Here is a 20,224-nt window from a genome sequence, read left to right as displayed (position 1 = left end):
ACACATAAAACCACTGAGAAATGCCAGTAAAAAATGACATTTCCCCACTTACTTATGTAAAGCCAGTCCCGTCTGAAAAGGTTTATGTAAATGACCTCTGTTCTGCTTGGCTGTCCTGTATTATACCTCATTCAAAAAGTAGTCAGGATTGAAAAACTTCATTGTGAATGTGTGGGGCCAAACTGCGGTGGGCTAAAAAGGCAGGTATATGTAGTGTTAGGATCATTTCGTTGGTCCTAACAGTTGCACATGTTTTTTTCTGAAACTGTCCTGGAATTTTTGTCCCGAAAAGCAAACAAAGCAACAAATAAACACACAAAGTATTTTAACTTTGCCTGAAATACACCTCACATTCAGTGACTTTGTGTTAACTGAAATTGAAAAATTGTAATGCTCATATTTTAAAAGACAATGCGGCTTGATTTATAGCCTGATTACTGTCAGCTCATTAAGGCCCATCTCTAATGTACAATCCTCTTCCAGAGGGAAAGACACTACATGTACGGTGGGAGATCTCAGGCCCGCTACGCACTATTACGCCAGGTGAGACACACACGTTCACATTTCATGACTTACCGAACGTAATTTACTGTCTGTCTATGAACATAGTTGTAATGCAGCAGACTGTGTGGGTTCACTGTACTAACACTGTGTTTTTGACTGTGGAAGGGTTTGTGTGGCGTGTAGCTCGGTGAAGGGAGCCCCCTCTGAGACCGTAGCCTTCACTACTCTGTGCAGTGCCCCAGATGCTCCTGCAGCCCCCCGACTCATCCAGCGCACGAAGAGCTCCATCAGCCTTCAGTGGAGGGTACCAGTGCTATACTTTTACAGTGATGTTGTTCTAAACTAGAGCTGTCACTATGTTAGTAACCGAGTATTCTACCGATTATTTTCAAAATTAATCTAGTAGTCAGAGTTTTTATAAAAGGGAAAGCATTAAAATCTGTACTTAAGCTGAAGAATAAACCATCTAGAGTCACAAGACATTAAAATATTGCATTAGATAAAGATAAACAATGAAGGCTTTTAGGAAGACGTCATTAAAAAATAAAAACACTAAATGCGTATAATTGTGTCTGTCAGGCTCTGTTTTCTTACTGTTCAGAGAGACCAGTAGGACAATTTATAATGCGTTCAAATTAATCATTACAACTAATCATTTCAGTTATTTAGAAGGTTTCATTCAGTGTTTTTTTATTTGGTAGTCAAGCTTATTTAAGTAACCATGATTTACATAAAGTGTTCATATTTTTTATCCTTGTTTATCCCAGTCACCCAATGACAACGGCTCCAAAATCACTGGCTTTTGCTTGGAATACCATGAGGTAAGAACCTGCAGAAAGAAACACATGAATGTTCTTCCCCAAGTTGACATGTTAATGATTAACCGATGAACTGTTAACTGACAAACAATGATTCCAATGCTGTTCATTTAGAAAATAACATTCATTTACTTTATTTCGTTCTCCAATAAGCAACTGTTCTTATTAGAATAGGCAGGTTTATCAATCAAGTTACGAAGTGTTTTGAACTGTACACACGAGAGTGCAGTGGATAATTTGGTTTCACTGAATGTGAAGTGCACAATAAAAATAATAGTGTTAGGCACCACTTTTCAGGAGGATCTACTACTAACACACCAGTGTACCACATTGAAAGCAAACATCTGCAGCAACTGTTTCACCCATGTTCTCCCAGAGAAAAAAAGAGCGATGTGAGATGGATGTGCAGAATTATATAGAATATATAGTGAATGCCAGCAGCTTCCTGGAGCTATTAAAGTACACTAATTCCAGTAATGCCAGAAAACTTTAGGTCATATAATCGTGAACATGTTCTAGTTGTCAGCCCATCAGTTTAAACCAAACCAGGTTTCTAAGTTGGGCTACTTTGGCATGTTTAATAAGAATTTAGGACGTTTACTTCATAGGCCCTCTTAAGCCTGGCCCTACTTATGAGTACTGTGTTCCAAGGTCCATACAAAGAATACTATTAATCTCATTGCATTCATACAGAATTCAGTTGATGTCTGCACACGTACATCTTTACATATTTAGCATTTTACAATGGCAGAACTGAAACAACCCTTTTCATAACTGATATTTTGATGGGTCACGTCAGTGATTTTAAGCTTGCCGGTCAACAGTTAATGATTGACTCATGATGGTTGGTTATCGGTCAAAATTTGCATCCCTGTTCCTAATGTAATGTATTTTGCATCTTCATGAACATGTGTTTGGTCTTATCAGCAGGGAAAACAAAGTGCATTTAAAGAGGTTTACAGTGGCCTTGCCAAGCAGTACAAAGTCATGCGACTCATGCCTTCAACAAAATATGCCTTCAGACTTGCTGCTAAAAACGATGTGGGAATGAGGTGTGTATCAGGAATAAGTACAGTCCTCAACTGTCCACTGTAATATTTCTTAGTTCTGATTTTAGTGCTTGATTGAGGTCAGACAGCTGCACAAAACCTTGCATGTTTCTGTTTGGTTTCTCCAGTGCCTTCAGTGCGGTTCTGAGCTGCTGCACAGCCAGCTGTTCTGCCTCTCCTCCTGCACCACCATCTCCCCCTCGGCTGACAGAGGCTGGAGTCACATGGCTGAGTCTGGAGTGGGGCGCCCCCTGTGGGTCAGCCAGCCGAGATACACTCACATATATTCTGGAGATGGAGGACAAAGAATCGGTAAGTGGGCAGAAAGGAGTAAAAAGATATAAACTTGAGAAAGTAGCTGTGGTTCTGTGTCAGATACGTCACCGGATAAGCTGATGAGCTGGTACTCCTTTTGCTTGTTTTCAAATAGGCATAATAGGAGCTTGGCATCCATGCCTTCAACTCTTTGTACTAATTCATAGATGTGTTATGACACCATTTTTGCTGTTGTTTAAAAATGTTAAATAAAATTTGACAATTTTTATTGTTACAGTTAAAAGATATAATTTACAGTTCAAATACACTCTACAAACAGCGCAGAAATCTTTATGTTCATATTTTTTTTTAATTAAACATATAAGGAAAAATCCACTTGTTGCCAAAAGAATGAAACTGCTATTCAGCTTTATTGGAGATGACCAGTACCACATACATTTCCAGTATTTGACCCTGGCCTTTAGTGCGCCACTCCCAGAGCTCAGCGCATATGTCCGGTGTTAGTCTGAGTTGTAGATGTTGCTCTGTGGCTGCAGCTCAGGGCTAATTAGATGCAGATGTTTGAGGCTCTGCATCTGTTTCTGAGACTCTGAAAGTCTCTGTGGACCACAGACAGCAATCTCGCTCTTCCACAGCCGCATACTAGACATTAAGGAAAAAAGCAACACTAGCTTTAAGACTTTTTTCTTCTGTTTAGTCGAACAAAAGCCAGAAATTGGTTATAATAGTTGTTCCATTTGTGAAATATGTAAAAACTGATCAGATGGTGACAGAATTATTATTTTTTTGGATACAGGACTGTGGCTTTCAGCTGAAGCATAGAGGAGAGGAGCAGTCGTGTACAGTGAAGGAGCTCAGAAGATTCACGTCCTACCAATTCAGGGTAAGTGAAGGGAGTGCAGTGGCTAACTGAGTGTTGACCGATGTCAGGGCTAACTTTCTCAAAAACTGAACAAGCCACAGTCCCTGAAACATACAGGAAAAAGGAGAAATTAATTAGCTCTGCTATTAATACTACTCGTGAAAGTAGTAATGTGTAAAAGGCTAAACAATAAGGCCAAAAATCTTTTCACAATATATTAGTTATTCCATGTCAAATAATAATATCAATGACTCAATTTTCTAGTGATCAATTTTAAATCTGAATAGTTATTTGAACTGTGATAGAAATAAAAGGTGTATTAAGGTGTAATACACAAACAGCTAGCTAGATGTTACATTCATGTAATATGTCAAAGAATATCTGCAGCAGCGAAATAACTCCCAATTAAAAACTGCAGTTTTGTATGGCTGCGTCATTCTATAGTCGGTCTCATGCCCATATTAGTAGCATAGGCTATGTTTACATTACAAGCCTCGTTGCTCAAATCTGATTTTTTGCTCAAATGGATGGTTCACACTCGTTTAGGTCAGTGATTCAAATCTGTCATTAATGTGATGAACCGGTGTCCTGAAATGACCCTCATGACCACATCCTACTCAGTAACGTCACGTGAATGAATCACGTTCATCATCAGCACAAACTAACGAGCAGAACGAGCTTCGCTGAGAAGATAATTAACTCTGATCAGCTCTCAGCTTCATTATTAGAGCGAGACGAAGGAGAAAAAGGTGAGATGAGCTGCTTTTCCACCGTTTACAGGCTTTAACTTCTGTTCGGCGCTGCTGCCATGGTAACGCTGAATGATGGCGCAGTGGAAAAAAAGCACATGAATTCCGATCTGAGCATCACATTAAGGTCGCATGGCCACGAATCGGATACATATCTGATCTAGGACCACATAAGAAAGTGGTTCAGGTCGGATTTGAACAGATCAGATTTGTGTCCACACAGCTCTGAAAACATCAGATATGAGTCACATTAGGGCAAAAAATCTGATTTGTGCCACTTCAGCCTGGTAATGTGAACTTGGCCTTAGTTTCTCTCTATAGGAAGAAAGAGTGTTATTTTCGAAACTCACCTCTGTTGTGCACTGTGGTAAAAACGTTTTGTCCTGTGTACATCCCTCCCTCCCCCGAGTGTCACTGTGTCCTCTTTAATTATGAGGTTGTATGGCAGTCAAAATACAAATACTGCTACACACATACCACATGAACGCTAACACTCCTGTGCTTTGAAATGATGTTGAATTAAATCAAATCTGCTATTAGTGTAACACTGACCATCACTACTCTCATCATTAACGCTACTATCAGTGGTGTCTAGAAGTAACTATTGACTCTGTACTATTTCTATTGTGAAGAGCCCTGTGGGCGTATCCGGGGGTTTGTGAACAAAAATTTTGTCTGTTATTGAACTTTAGTCCTGTACCAACAGCAGCTCCTCAAACTGCCAAAGTGTCTCTCAACCCCTTAAAACCCCACATTTATTACATACTAAGTGTTATTATTCAGTCACTACAGGGGCTTCACTGCAAACTGACTGAGCTATTCTTCGGTTATAGAAGTGTGTTATAGTTTTGGGACCTGGCCAATTAAGGGGTTAACTACCCCTTCGACAAAGCTTGTTGGTTTGTGTGGGGTATTTTTACGAGGTTGCCAGTCTTATGATGTCAGTTTAGTGTGTAGCAGCTTTAGCTTGCATTTAGCAACAGTGGTATTTCAGCTCCTTAACAGTCTCGTTATTCAGAGGATCAGGTGACATTTGGAGCAGAAATGTGCATGAGGCAAAATGTATCTGCTGAGGAATATTCTTGTTTTCCACTGGATGTAACAGCACCAATTTTTCAAAAACAACATTAACTTTTGTTATAGAGAAAACCAGCTTAGACCCAGAGTTCCTAACATGGGCATGACGCTGACTACAGTATGATAAGATTCAGAGCTCTGTCTGTGAATGGTGAGGTTTCTTCTCACTCCTTGTCTAGCAAGTAATAGGTGGACATTGCCACCTAGTGTACGGATGTAGCTTTTATTCAAGTTTTTGCTGACAAATTGAGGAATAGAATGACAATGATTTCATCAAAAACAAAAAAATTACAATTTATTTATATAGGTATTGTTACACAAGCCTATGCAGGTGTCTGCCTGGGAGGTTATTGCACTACATGCTAGTGTCATGTTTAAGCAGGTGTTGGTGGCCAGCTCAGAGGGCACCAGCCAGCCCAGTTCAGTAGTGGAGTACAGGACCCAGCCAGACCAACCTGGTAGTCCAGGCAAACCGTCACTGCGCTCTCCTGCGGAGCCACACAGCCTGCATGTTATCTGGGGTAAGTTACGTCTTACTCGTACGATGCTTCACTACAGGTTGTGCTTAATATCATAACTAATTTCTAGACGTTGCTTATGCCTTGTTCTTGGCTGAAAAGCAGGACGAATCCTAATTTACAGTGTAATTAGGTAGTGTAAATAAGTCTAATACTACCCTCTAGAAAATCCCAACTGCCAACACTTCTTAGAATTCTTTTTACTAAATTTTTAGGCAACAGAGGCTTAAATCTGCAGTAGACTGCAATAAGTAGTTTAATACTTAAGTATGAATTTTAAAATAACCTTCTTTTGCTTGTGTTATGTGTTTATGTAATATGTCTGTATGCGAACACTATTGTCTGCTATTATTTCAGAGGCACCAGAGGATGATGGGGGCTCACCAGTCACTCAATATGTACTGGAACTCAGTCACAGTGGTGAGAATTGGCTTCTGCCTGAATTACACCTTGTAGTAAAGTGTATTTACCATCATAGATGTTCAACATGCTGTTGATGTACCTTGTTTTTGAATATGGATCATTTTACTGAACTGGTTCAAAGTCAGAGTTGAAAACTAATTTCAGACTTTTAACTGACTTGCACTTCAGATCAAAACAGTCATAATTCTGCCAAAACTTACCAAAGGTTTCGGTAGTGACAGTTTTTGCTAATTTTTAGCAGAACTCAAAAATGCTAGCCAGTACATGAGCAGCAAACACAGCTGTGAACAGTTATCCACACATAAAATCATAATATCTTTCACTAAAACACAAAGAATATGTGTTTTTGGTAGTGACAGTTCTTAAGGTTACACACTGATTTTCAGATTTTGGGACACATTTACTTCAAAACAATGGGATTTAATTGTTCACCGTGTGGTCATGAGGGATGCAGCCTCAGTTCCTTGTCTAAAATTCAGGGGTGTGGCTAAAATAAGGCTCTACCTTATTAAAAATAAAAGTTTTTGCCTTTTCCTGTAAAGTTACAATTTTGGAGATGCTAATAGCTCATTAGTATTGTAGTGTATGTATCCACTGTGCCTTATGGTACCGTGTGAGGCTGATGTTCTGAGCTCCATTGCGTGTGAACGTAATATCTCAATTAGTGGCTTGGATTTAAATATATCATAGCATAATATTCATCTTATTCTTATTAATATCTAAGGTCTGAATCCTTAACTGTTTTTCTGTGAGACTGCAGTTTGCACTAATTCAGTAGAATCGTCCGTATGTGTCTGCCCAGGAGCAGAGTGGGAAGCTGTATACAGCGGGTCTCTCAGGCAGCATGTGTGTGAGGGCTTGCGGGAAGGGACATGGTACAAGCTCCGAGTGTACTGCCAGAGTTTGGGAGGGCGGAGTCAGGTAAGTGCAGCAACAAAAGGTTTTTTCAAATCTAAGATTTTGGAGCTGAGCTCAATTTGGTGACATAGAAACATTTATTTTCATTTGTTTTCTCCTTGAGTGATAGATGTGTGTTTTTATTTCTTGAGGTGTCAGAGATCCTCTCTGTTGAGACGCCACCTCTGCCTCCTGGACCGTGCCAAGCATTGCGTACTGCAGGTGCAGCCACAACCTCAGAGATTCCACTCTGTTGGGGTGAGAGATGGTCATTCAGACCAGCCAATTTTTGTATATATATGTTAGTTTTGTTAGTTTTCAAAAAAAACAACCGTAAGGACCAAGAATTTTATAAAATATAACAGCATGTGGGAGAGTTATATCACAATATGGACTGCCTCTGTGTGCTTTCTAGACCCTCCAGTGTGTGATGGTGGGGCACCAGTGTCCCAGTACTGCGTGGAAATGGCCCAGGCAGCAGAGGAGTATCAACAGCAAGTGTTCTGTGGCTCTGATGTCAGCTGTACTATCAGCCAGCTGCTACCTGGAAGAACCTACCTCTTCTGGGTGAAGTCCCGCAATCCAGCAGGGGTAAGTTCTTGCAGAGTAGCTACACTATACGTCTAAAGTATGCAGACGTTTCTTCTGAGTAGTAAATTCAGCTTCTTTGGGGTGAAACCATTGCTGACACTGACATTCAACTGAGCACACAGCTTGTAAAATCATCAAAGAAAAGCATTGCCAGTAGAATGGGATGCTCTGGAGCAGCCACACATTAGGTCAGCATGGCTAAAGGGGTAGAATGCCCCCAGCACTGGGCTGTGGAGCAGTGGAGCTGTGTTCTCTGTAGTGATAGAACACCTTCGGATACCTTGGAAATGAGTCGGAGTGTCATTTGTGATCTAGAACCATTCATAAGTACCTTACAAGATTAGTAGAGCACCAGTTAAAGCTAAAACCATGTCATGCAAACAGAAAGCACCATGGAGGAATGCTACTGAGGTTCAGCTCCAAAAGAGAGAATGTGGGAAGGTTAAACACAGATGGCGTAAAACCAAGCTTCAAATTCACAAAGAAATCTTCAAAGATAGGCTGCGTGATTACAACACAATAATGTAACAATAATGGACCATCTTTCTTCTCTAGTATCAACAATAATATAAACAAAGACATGATACTCTTCGCCATGGTTGGCAAACTAATAAAGTGACCTGCATGTATGGCCTCTGAATTAGCATCAGCTGTGAGATGTGATGAGTTTGCATATTTATTAACACTAAAATCCATATTAGACAAGACATTAGTACATCTATAGCCAACATTGAGCCCGTGTTCTCTCCATCATTACATAAAGATAATAATAGAAAATGTCCCAGTTTTGTGCTATTAATAATAAAATTTGAATCAACACAGTGAGTCATCTTGAATCATCCACTTGTAGTCTCGACATGTTACCAACAACCTTATTGAAGAATGTGTTTCACTCAATAGCAGCGGACGTCGTACTTCAGATAGTAAACACTCCTGTTGGGCGTTTTTCCTAACACATTAAAAGCTGCAGTTGTGAAGCCCCTCTTAAAGAAGAAAAATCTAAAAGCAACCCTACAAAATAATTACAGACCAATTTTGAATCTGCCTTTTGTTGAAAAATCACTGAGAAAATCATCTTCAGGTAATTTACTGGCTTTCTGTCTTCTAGACAAATTTCAGTCAGGATTTCGGCCTAATAGTAGTCCTGAAACTGCTCTAATTAAGATTATTAATGACATTTATTTAAATACAAACTCTGGAAAATTATTTGTTCTACTACTGCTCAATCTCAGTGCTGCCCTTGATAGATAGACAGCTGGGTTGGTCTCTCAGGAACCGTCCTAAAATGGTTCAGTTCATACCTGCAAGGAAGGAACTACTTTGTGGTGACCCCCAGGGTTCAATTCTTGGGTCGCTTATATTTAATATATACATGCTTCCTGCAGTTATTTAATCAGCATTTTATCACCTTAAGAACATCAGCAAGATCAGAGATTTTCTGACTAAACCAGACCTGGAGAAACTCATCCATGTCTTATAACTAGACCCCCAAAAAAGACCATCAGACAGCTCCAGCTGATTCAGAATGCAGCTGCCAGAGTCTCACCAGGAGAAAGAAGGACTCCATTCTTAAATCCTCACACTGGCTACCAGTCTGTTCCAGAACGGACTTTAAGATGCTGTTACTGCTCTATAAATGTCTTATTGGTCAGGAGCAGCGTATTTATCTGATCTGCTGCAGCGATATGAGCCGAGCAGAACCCTCACATCATTAGGAACTGGTCAGTCAGTCCTGCCGAAGGTGAACACTAAACATGGAGAAGCAGCGTTTAGATACTGTGCTGCTCTTAAATGGACCCAGTGGACAGAGAGCATTAGAAGAGCCGACACTGGACACTTTAAATCAGCCTGAAAACGATCCTGTTAGAGCAGCTTTCAGCTCAGTTTAAACACTGTTAGCTCTCCCGCAGCTCTCTCTTGTAAACTTTATTATCCTAATTTAATGTTCAATTTAATTGTAATTTAATTATTTATTTATTTCTTCTCTTTTAAAATCTATTGTTTTTATCATGCTTTAATTTCCATAAAGCACTTTGAATGACCACAGTGTATGAAAGGTCCTGTGTAAAAAAGTTGCCCTGCCTTGCCTCGAGGCTGTTGCTTCCTGTTAAAACTTTTGATTTCTGAATTTCAGTGCATTTCGGGCTTCTTCCATAGCCATTTCAAGCTATTGCACATTAAACTAATTTTGTATAGAGCAGTCATTCTGCTCTGGTATGAACAGCTGTGTATTTTCTTCCAAAGTGGGGTCCTTTGTCGGAGATGTGCCAGGCCTCCACAGCCCCAGGACCTCCAGAGCAGTGCAGCGCGCCACAGCTGATACTGAACACGTCTACTGGCGTACTGGCTACTTGGCAGGTGAGGAGGCGTGCCGGATTGGAATGTACGTCTCTCTTTCTAGATGAAAAAGTGAATGTTACACTAAATAAATGTTCTCCTTCACCTACTACAGACCCCAGTGTGCAATGGGGCGGAGGTGTGTGAGTTCAGGATGGAGTGGGGGTTAGAGGAAGGCACTCTGGAGTTGCTGTATTCTGGCCCCTTAACTCAGTATGAAGTGAGTGACTTGCAACCAGCCACAGAATATCGCTGCAGGGTGCAGGTAGGAGCCTCTTATTAAAGGGGTTTTCTAATGTGTTTATGCTTCATAACTTCATAAATGTCACATGTAGTGACTAAAGACCCCTTATTTCCTGTCTTATTGTTCTCTCTAAATACTTAGGCAGTCAATGCTGTTGGGGCGGGCCTCTTCAGCGATGTTGCCACAGTAACCACACCAGCCTCAGTCCCAGCAGCTGTGGAGCATGTTGAGGAGATGAGGGAGGGGGCTTTGGGTGTTGTCATGGCTCACAGCCCCGCTACCACTCTGGCCCTGCGGTGGAAGGAGCCTCATTGCCACGGAGCAGAAATTTCCAGCTATAATATAGTCATTGGAGAGGAGCTCCCTCTATCTATAGGGAGGACCAGCTACCACATACTGGAAAATCTGCAGCCAAACACTACATACAGGTATGAGCAGATAGTAAATAAGTATGATTAATAACCGTATAGATTTTACTGCTTTGACTGATGAGCTGAAATGATAACTTACTGCCCATCAGGATACGGGTGCAGGCTGTGAACAGCATGGGTGCTGGTCCTTTTAGTTCAGCGCTGAAGCTCAGGACACGAGCGTTGCCTCCAGAGCCCCCAGTGCTAGAATGTGTGGTGGCGGGCCCTCAGAGCTTGAAGCTGAAATGGGGAGAGGGTCTCATCAGGCCACAGACCAGCCGAGGCACACACTACTGTTTGCACATGCAGGTTGGCGCTGACAGGTACAGACACCAGTTACTACCTTCTTCCACAACTGCTACAACAGTCTATCAGTAGCAACAGGAATGTACATGATAGGATCACATGTATAAAAACAGTTCTTGCAAATCTGAAAAAATAAACAATTATATAATGTTTGTACTTAAAAAGGCGAGGCTTACAGCAGACTGTGCAGCGAGTGGGCGGAGTCCGTTACTCTGAAGTAGCAACAAGCTGCTTGTTAAGGAACTATAATTTGGCTGAAGGAACTGCGAACATTAAAACATATAAAAAAAAAAACATGGTCCAGTTTACTTATTTATTACTTTATTTATTTAACTGTTGTATTAAAGCAATAGAACATAAGAGGGAGTGTGTTATCGCCAATATACAGTATATGGTCTGTAAACAGAGGAAATGTTATGTGATGAAATGTGGATTATTTTTTTATGGTGTAATGGTTCTAAGATCACTTTAGTCTTAGTTACAATACAGTCACGAGAGATTTTCTGAACATATTTCTGTGTTGCAGGTCGATTTGTATCTACAGTGGTCCATGCCATACGTTCAAAGTACAGCGATTGTGTGAGGACACAGAGTACCAGTTCAGCATTCAAGCTCACAGTGAGGCGGGCATGGGCCCCCTCTCCCCTTCCTATACCTTCAGCACCACCCGCTCCCCCCCACCACAGCTCAAAGGTAAGCCTTATTAGATTTATACCCTCAGCAGTTTTTCTATGGCTGAATCTTAGCTAATCTTTCTGAATTAGCTGCCCTTCAGCTTGTTGGTAGTAATACCTGATGTCTTGTACTTTTGATAGCCCCACAAGTTGAACTCATTGAGCGGAGTAAGTATGCAGTCACATGGGAGGCCCTTCAGCCAATGAAAGGAGACCTGATTGTGTACAAACTGCAGATGCTGAGGGGGCGTGAAGTGGAGCAGGTAAGGAAGAGGTTGCCTAACCATGTACTTGTAATGGTGCCACTTTCAGAAAAACGTGAAGACAAAAATCTTATTGGACCACTGTAAGTCCAGATGTTCTCTTTGTGAGAACATCAGTTAGACCAAGATTTGATCGGCGAATGCAAAACACCCTGAAGCAACACAAAATACTATATAAATTGAATGTTCTTTACTGGCCAAAGATTTACTGAAACATTCACAATTCTTCAATCTCATAAATACACAACTCACACATTAGTTTCATAGTAGTAAGCGAACAATTTATGTTTGATTGCTTGTTTCCTGCTGTTGTGTGAGCAAAAACATCTTGTGTCTTGTTTCCTTTCTAGCTATACAGGGGCCCAGCGACCTCCTACACATGGCAGAACCCAACAGCCAGTGTCGCGTGTCGGCTACGAGTCTATGCTGGGCGCCGGAGCCAGGATGGCAGCGAGCTGTGGGGTCAGTGCAGCCTCAGCACTGGCCTGCCCACGACTGAGCTGCCGAGGGAACACAGGATCTCCAGCTGTCATGAGCCTCAGCCCAGGAGAAGCTGGCCTCTAACCGACGAGCCCTTTGCCACCGTCTTGCTCCTCGGCTTCGTCATACTGGCCGTCCTCTTTGCGGTGCTCATCCAGTACTTCGTCATTGAGAGGGAGTGAGGGAAGGGAAAGGAGGGAGCGGTGTTAGAGCAGAGCAGGCCTCGTAGCACATTAGCCTCTTTTTCACTGTGGTTCTGAGCACAGAGAGTGACCCTTCCAATGGCATTTCCACATGGACACGGTTTGGCACAGAATGCTTACAAACTGTGCCTGTTCTGGTTTGCTATCCATGCTCGTTGCAGCAGAACTGTAAGCGTAATGACATATTTATTCATTGATTGGCTTTTCTTTTAAGTCACCTGTGTGGCGGCTCATCAAAACCAAAAATGGTCAGTAAAAGCTCAGTACAATTCCACATTCTCCAAATTGAATGAGGAGCCACGGCAACAACTTTATTATATACTTTGCACGGCAATACTGGCTCACTGTCTTCACCGTCGTTTTTCTTCCTAGTCTTGATTTAGCAGCGCAACAGACGAAACTGTATGGCATGGAAGAAAGAGATGATTTATATTTGAAGCCAGTAGGTACTTTTCCCAATACATTTTCTGTCATGACCAACATAAACTGTGACAAATGGGACAAAAAGATTGCTGCCTTATGTTCTTGTAGAGGGTTACTATATATGGTGGTGGCCAGATTATATATTCCTATGAATTTAGATCATTTATAATGAAATGCGTCTAGACAAGGCCAAGCTCTCAGTACTTTGATGACCTTGGCTGGTATTTGGTACACAGTAGTTTTTTTTTGTTTTTTTTTTTTTGAATGTTTAAGGGCCTCCTTCCTCATTTGGCCATCATGGGATACACCCAGGACATTCTTAAGGATGTTATATTGGGTTTTTGTTCCTTGATAGAAAGTAAGTCTTGGGGACTGAGTACTCACTGCCTCACAAAGAGATGAGTTTGTTGCTTATCTCTCAGGCAGTTTTCCTATTTTTATCACAATTCAAAAGGGAGACAGTGCCAAAGTTTTAATAGATATAGTAAAAAGCGCCCTCATAAATGACTGAAGCTCAGCGTTCTCTCATCGGCAGAAATATTTTCACATTTTTATGACCGCTCTGTAACATCATAACCACAACGTGAGTAATATTCCATTTATCTCAGACATTGGGAGAGCTAGATTTTTATGTTCTGCTATCACCAGTGTGTGCTTATACAATAGAGTATACATACATTCTAGCTATGTTCATGTACATACAGATATGGCAGTATTGGGTAGATAGCCTGTATGGATATGCATTTGTTATAAATGTCTCTCTATTTAGCTCAAACTGAGCATAGTAGTCCCTTTGCAGTCTTAGAGAAGCTTTTGATTAAGAGTTTTATTTTACTATGTGCTTTAACACTTTATATTCGTAGTGAATTCTCTTTGTTGTCTCACTCTTCATCCAACACTACTGATTTGGTAGCACACGCCTCCTCCATTACCAGCGAAACCTACCGCTCTTTATAACTACTCACAGCACGGAACTGTCGAGAATCTCCTTGTGCTCAGATAAAAGCTCGGCCATGCCGCCATGTAGATCGGGGTGGGGAAGTCCGTTCCTGGATTCCACCTCGGTTTGGTGATTTTCCTGTTCAAACACACCTCATTCAGCTTATCAGTTAATTATCAGGTTTAGTCGAAGAGCAACACTGAACTATACTGGACTCTACCCCTCAGTTACCCACCCCAGATGTAGACACTTAGCAATGCAGTGGTGGAAGACCTTGCCTTCCTTGCTGGCTCCTGAGAACGCAGCCATTTGTGTTCTCATGGACCCCTGGCCACGGACTGAGGTTGGCACAATAGGGATTTAAGTCTTTGGTCGGCTTAAGTAATTTGGTGAAAATGTATCCAACTTTCTTCTTACCCAAAATGCAGGGTTGCCAAATCTCACAGTTTTGGCGTGAGACTCATCATTTCGGGTTTTTTCTCAAGCTCCACAAAATCTAAAGCCAACCAGCCTACATGCTCATACCAACTGTTTTGTGTTCTTGATAACATTGATTGGCTCATATTGTAGCCCATTAAGAAAAGATAGGCTGAATCGCTCACAGCCCCACCTTTTTACGTCATCAGTGTAGGCAAAGTAGGTGTTCCTCAGATCAGCTACCGACACGCACAGATTCAAGTTCCTTCAGCAGGATTTTAAAATTTCTCACTCCAGTCATTTCACCAAAGTTGGCAACTCAGCCTATATGTACTAATTTAGCCTGGATGTGTTCGGTGTCTGAAGTTTGCTTCTGTAGTTTTGCTCTGGAGCTAAAATGCTTGCAGTAACTGTAACTGTATGTCAGAGTGTCAGTAACCACATCAGCGAGTCTATTTGAGATTACTTAAGAGCTCAGTGTGGTTTGAAGCAGGTGTGTCTGCTGATTTAGGCTTACAGTTTTAGTGATGAAGTATAAGCCTCCATTGCTTGTCACCTACATTAGCATCGTAGCTCCAGGACAAAACTAAAGAAGCAAACTTTGAACATGTCTTTGCTGATCGACTACAATCAGGGTAAAGGAAAAGCTGTAATTTCTGCTGAACTATTGCTTTAAACATTTTTAACATTAAACTAAAAGAGTCAGTTTTATCTAAGCATCATGTGGTTTACATTACCATCACTTCCAGTCTGATTTAAAACACTGCAAATGTGCCATAGATTGTGACCATATTAAGTAGTTTAGCTGTAATTGGTAATGCTGATCTGAGCTTTTGGGCCCTGTTTGTGTAGCTGAGGAAGCAACGTTGACCTGAAATGCCAAATACAAGGAAATAGTTTAGTGATTTCACATCCTCCCCTTTAAAGAGTAACTATCCTTTGTACTCAAACATTGTTAATAGTGCTTTTGTAAACGCCCATATAGAACCAGAGTGAAGTGCCTCTATCTGACCGGGGTCGTGTGTATCAAATACGTCACAGTGCTGAGTTAGAATCATTGCCTTTTAAATCTTAATGACTGTAATTAAATATACGATGTAGAGTTGATCCTAGATCTGCGGGGATTGATGCGTATGTGCTCAGGCCTTTAAAGCTTGTTTCTAACCGGTTATAGTTGTTGACGTCCTTATAGAGCTGCTTGTGTCTGTTCTAGGTGACGGAGAAAAGCTGCTGTCTTTTTCTACTTTATAGTGTAAACTGTTTGCTCTTCATACCTCTTTCATGGTGCAAAAGCCATTCTAGACTGGCTCATCTTCATAATTAGGCTGAATGCTGCAAATCCAAGCCTGGCCAATGTGTTTGTTTTTTTTTTGGTCATTGCTTTTTCTTCAGCTTGTCACTGACCTTCAGGACTACAGAGTGTTTCTAAATTATGTCATCAGCCTCTGCTTTGGGGACTTTCATATTTACATGTAAGCTTTGTATTGGATCAAATAACTGCAGATCTATCTCATTCAGTGTATCTGACATATTGAATGTCTTATATTTTGTACCTAATAGACGTCTAGTTCACTCAGAATGCTTTCTAGAAGTGCTGGTCTAGAACACCTTTATTATTATGCCAAGAAAAATATTAAAACTAGCAAAGAAGAGGCAGCATAATATCACACCCAATGAGAGTTTGTCCATGGTGAGCTTACAGTACAGTATGTGTTTGTGTTGAAGGAGCATATCATGCAAAATTCATATTTTCATGTGTGATTCCTGACCATGAAGGTACAGTGCAAAAGTCAGAGAGCGCCCTTCGTTTAGTTTTATTTGCAGTCAGTGCGCCCATTGAGTACAAGTTATACATTTTTTTCAGGAGGCTTTTCTGAGGAGGTTAGATATAAAATAATTGCGTTGTATAAATTTGGGGAAAGTCAAAGAAAAAGGAGAAAAAAAACTGGAGTTTCCTAAACTGGAATTTAAAAGCTGATTAAAAGAAAACAGAACACCTAACAAGCACAGACACCAAAACTGCCCCATCAGATAAACAGCACTAAAAGCTTTCAGAGGAGAAAATCAGGCTCCACTCTTACTTCAGATCTGAAAACATCCACAGGTGTTTCTGTCCATCCTTCCACTGTGAGAAGACGAGTCAGCGCTATGGGTCTTAAAACAGTGGTAGCTGTCATGCTGGTACTGAGAAAAGGAAATAGACAAAAACTAAGAAAATTTGCGCATTAAACAAAGAATCTGCTGGTGTTCTTAAAACAATGGACCGTCCACCCCAGAGTCCAGACCTTAACATCACTCGAAGTGTTTGGAATTACCTGTGAAAAGCAGAAAATGAAATAAACTTCTATTAACTTTGAAAATGTGAAAAATATCCCAGCAGATTTTTTTGAAAAACTGAAAGCAAGTCTCCAAAAAAGAACTGAAGCTGTAATAAAGCCAAAGAGAGGACATGCAAAATACAGAAAAATCTGATATTATATGTAGCTGTTGAGGCTTCTGTGTAATTTTCTGTTGAATATGTTTCCTTTTTTCCTGACACTAAAAAATGAATAACTTAAAGGTATGATTGGAAATTAAAAAGAAATGAGGTGTGTTCTTTGGCACAGCACTGTAGTTCCAATAAACGTAACTGCCCCCTAACCATTATCGAATGTAGCCACGCACCTTTTGAGGTCTAGTTGATGGTAGAGATCAATGAAAATGAAACAATAAAACACATTTAGGATCTACAGCATTGCTGTTTTGCTGGTAACAGGAAACAGCCCAGATTTTTAATTTAAACAGGCCAGATTTGTCAGACTTGTATGCTTTACAGAATCTTTGCAAATGAACAGCGTTCAGCAGTGAAACCAGGAAACATACATGGGTTTCAGAACCAAAGACATCACTACTTCAAGATATGTAGATCACTAATTATAAAGCCGTTCTCCAGGCAGACTATATGATTGATGCATAACTGACCTAACAGTCATTTTGAATTGGTGTCTGTCCAGGAACATCCCAGACTGTCAGTAGGACACAAGCAGAAGAGCTGATTCTTTGAGGCTGTTAAGACACCACAAGCTCATTTTGACATTTCCTCCTGACTGAACCTTCCCAACTGTCTTCAAGGTCAGAGGACATACTAAACTCTGAATTTCACAGAAAATGTGTCCCAGCTCTGGTCCTGTATGGCACCTGTTCCACAGTTCTGTACAAAACACAAAACTGCGTATAAGGCTCAGGACTGGAGTTGGTGAACCACCAGCATGGAATGCTCCTTTAAAAGAACTCAATACTGCAGCGTTTTTCAGCCGAATTCTGTTTGGTGAATCTGTAATATACAGTCAATTACCATGGACGGTAATTTCAACGTGTTTCTTTGTAATTAGTAAAAGGAGAGAAAACACATTATAGTAGCCAGTGGATGGCGCTAAAGCTGCTTTCAGTGTCAGTGAATTTTCTGTTTGTTTACTAATTGCATGGAAATGCTTCAAAAGTATTGTCCATGTTAAGCAACCATTCGCTGTAGACGCAGGAGAGAGAGAGATTAGGCTGAAAAATGCTGAAATGTCTCTTTAAAGCAGCCCAGTTAGTTTTTTTCCCCAGTAGATGGTGCTGTAGTTCTAAGCCAGTGAGCGTCCTGTGTTTTCCAAAAGTTCTGCTGAGACTAAGATATTTTTTTTGTTGGTAGCCAAAATAAAATTAACGGAGTGCTTTAAATTTGAGTGTAAGCTACTGTGGTTCTACTCTCATGTATTTCTGTTTCCTGGAAATGTAACCAAAGCCAGTAGAAAGACTGTTACCAGGCACCGAGTTTACTGTGCTCACACTGATTTCCTTTCATTTTGGTCAGTTTAAACTTGCTGTCAGTTCAGATCGACGACTGTCACAAAGCATTAAAAAGCCATAAAGAGGAGACTCAGATCGTCGCAGTCTCTCTGTGGCTCGCTGCTAAAAATAAGTCACACTAAAATGAATTGTAACAAACACATTATGATGATTTTTTATTTAGATCCCTAAACTAACTGCCTAGCTAGCGTCGCATTGTGTTACTGTCTTATAGAAACTAGAGGAATAGATTGGCAACACGGACAAAAGCATTCAATAGCCTTTACTGTATGCCTGCCTGTACATGTAATCATCTTATGTCAATCTATTTTAGAGGCTCTAGGTTACCTTTTGTCATGCCAGTATTTTTAGACCACACTTTTTGATACTGAACATTTTATTTTGAAATACAAAAAATATTATACATTCCAAAAAAGATTATTTATCTGCATCAACGTTTTTCTTATTTTTAAAACTCACATTAAAAGACTGCCATGTACTGTATGTCATAACTGACTTGTAACAATCATAGATAATATATTTAATATGGCAAATAAATTATAGTCATTATATGTACTCAGTGTGATGTGTGTGTATCTTATGCTATTTGTTTGTCTTTTACTTTGATGGATAGAAGCATAAGTGATGTTTTGATGCCAAAAGCGTTTATAAGCAGGGCGCGTTCCTTTTTTCAAAACAGTGTTTTGTGTAACTGAAGCATCTTCAGTTAGACCTTCAGCAATAAGAGAGGTCAGGGAACCAGCCTTGTGACTGGAAGGTCGCCGGTTTGATCCCCTGAGGCGACAGTACGTGACTGAAGTGCCCTTGAGGAAGACACCCAACCCCCAGCTGCTCCCCGGGCACTGTGGATAGATAGATTGAGAATTCTAGATGTAGCATATATGAATTTAACTGCTTTTGTAAGCTTTTTGGTTTCGGCCAATGATGTATTTATTTTTGGTGTTTATCTGTGTAGCAGTTAGCTTGCTAACCAGCAAGTGAGCAAAGGAAAGTAATGAATTTACGCCAGCAGCCTTGTACAGCAGTCATGTTTAAATCCCAGGATGAACGTAACAAATTAAATGATATTGTTTTTAAATATTATGTTTTTTGAAGTATTTCACTGGCTTATAAACATCTTTGTCTGCCACTTTGGGGGGTTTTGAAAAGGGAAATGCATCAAATCACAATCATGACTGGACAGGTTCTGCTACACTTGTTCACCCTCGCCCCTCCAAGGGCTCATCGAACAAACTCCTCGTGAGCAAATAAAGTAATGGAACAGCCCTTAAGATGGAATCTGAGGTTCCTCCAAAGGAAATGGTGTAGAAAAGTTAATGAGCTCATGTGAAAATGAAACAGGTGTCTCCTCGGCCAGGCCCTTCTGAGGGTGTTGATTGGGTCTCTTTAACTGAAGAACATAATTTAGTTCCTGTGTCCATCAAAAATGGATGAACATTGCAAATAATAATGTATGGTGTTAAAGTCTGCACTGTTGGACTTGAATATCTAAAAAACAGTGAATTGTATTATGAATGTCATGAAAACACTTAATTATTCCTTTTTTCCTGTTTTACTCACATCCGAACTCTCGTTCTCGTAGAATCTGAGAACATTAATTTAAAGCAGGGGTGTCCTGTCTCATCCTCAAAGGGCCGTGTGGGTGCAGGTTTTTCGTGCCAGACAAGAAGAGCACAACTGATCCACTCATTTAATCAGTCCGTCTCAGTCTTTAAACAGCTGAGCATGTGTGTTCCTGCTTTGTTGCAATGAAAACCTGTAGCCACACCGGCGCTTTGAGGATAAGACTGGACACCTGACTGTTTAAACTTTTACTACTTGGAAAGAAGACAAATGCTTATTGGCCATAAACCTCTTTTTAAGACGATTCCTTTTTCAAACAGTGTTATTGTTCCTGATTTAATGAATTAGCCACAGTATTTTACACCACAT

At 40.6% G+C, this 20,224-nt stretch overlaps 1 protein-coding gene across 3 annotated transcripts in view; it reads left to right on the top strand.

Annotated features, from left to right (window-relative positions):
• The window catches only part of LOC118807373 (fibronectin type-III domain-containing protein 3A-like), a 38,203-nt gene extending 19,356 nt beyond the window's left edge, over positions 1–18,847 (top strand). For 2 of the 3 annotated variants that reach the window (XM_036569418.1, XM_036569419.1), the window contains exons 9-26: positions 484–543; positions 670–808; positions 1,272–1,325; positions 2,250–2,374; positions 2,500–2,683; positions 3,444–3,530; positions 5,718–5,856; positions 6,211–6,273; positions 7,079–7,197; positions 7,326–7,431; positions 7,589–7,764; positions 10,009–10,122; positions 10,217–10,366; positions 10,487–10,773; positions 10,866–11,078; positions 11,588–11,754; positions 11,877–11,998; positions 12,349–18,847. In XM_036569418.1, the coding sequence (XP_036425311.1) occupies positions 484–543; positions 670–808; positions 1,272–1,325; positions 2,250–2,374; positions 2,500–2,683; positions 3,444–3,530; positions 5,718–5,856; positions 6,211–6,273; positions 7,079–7,197; positions 7,326–7,431; positions 7,589–7,764; positions 10,009–10,122; positions 10,217–10,366; positions 10,487–10,773; positions 10,866–11,078; positions 11,588–11,754; positions 11,877–11,998; positions 12,349–12,660 (2,617 nt within the window). In that variant the 3' untranslated portion in view covers positions 12,661–18,847. The remainder of the gene's footprint in view (positions 1–483; positions 544–669; positions 809–1,271; positions 1,326–2,249; positions 2,375–2,499; positions 2,684–3,443; positions 3,531–5,717; positions 5,857–6,210; positions 6,274–7,078; positions 7,198–7,325; positions 7,432–7,588; positions 7,765–10,008; positions 10,123–10,216; positions 10,367–10,486; positions 10,774–10,865; positions 11,079–11,587; positions 11,755–11,876; positions 11,999–12,348) is intronic. The other variant, XM_036569420.1, reaches the window with a different exon arrangement.
• Positions 18,848–20,224: the final 1,377 nt, after the last annotated feature.

Source organism: Colossoma macropomum, unplaced genomic scaffold (assembly GCF_904425465.1).
Source record: "Colossoma macropomum unplaced genomic scaffold, Colossoma_macropomum, whole genome shotgun sequence".
NCBI classification, from domain to species: Eukaryota; Metazoa; Chordata; class Actinopteri; order Characiformes; family Serrasalmidae; genus Colossoma; species Colossoma macropomum.
Note: the sequence above shows the minus strand (reverse complement) of the source record. Positions and strands in the feature narration are given on the sequence as shown.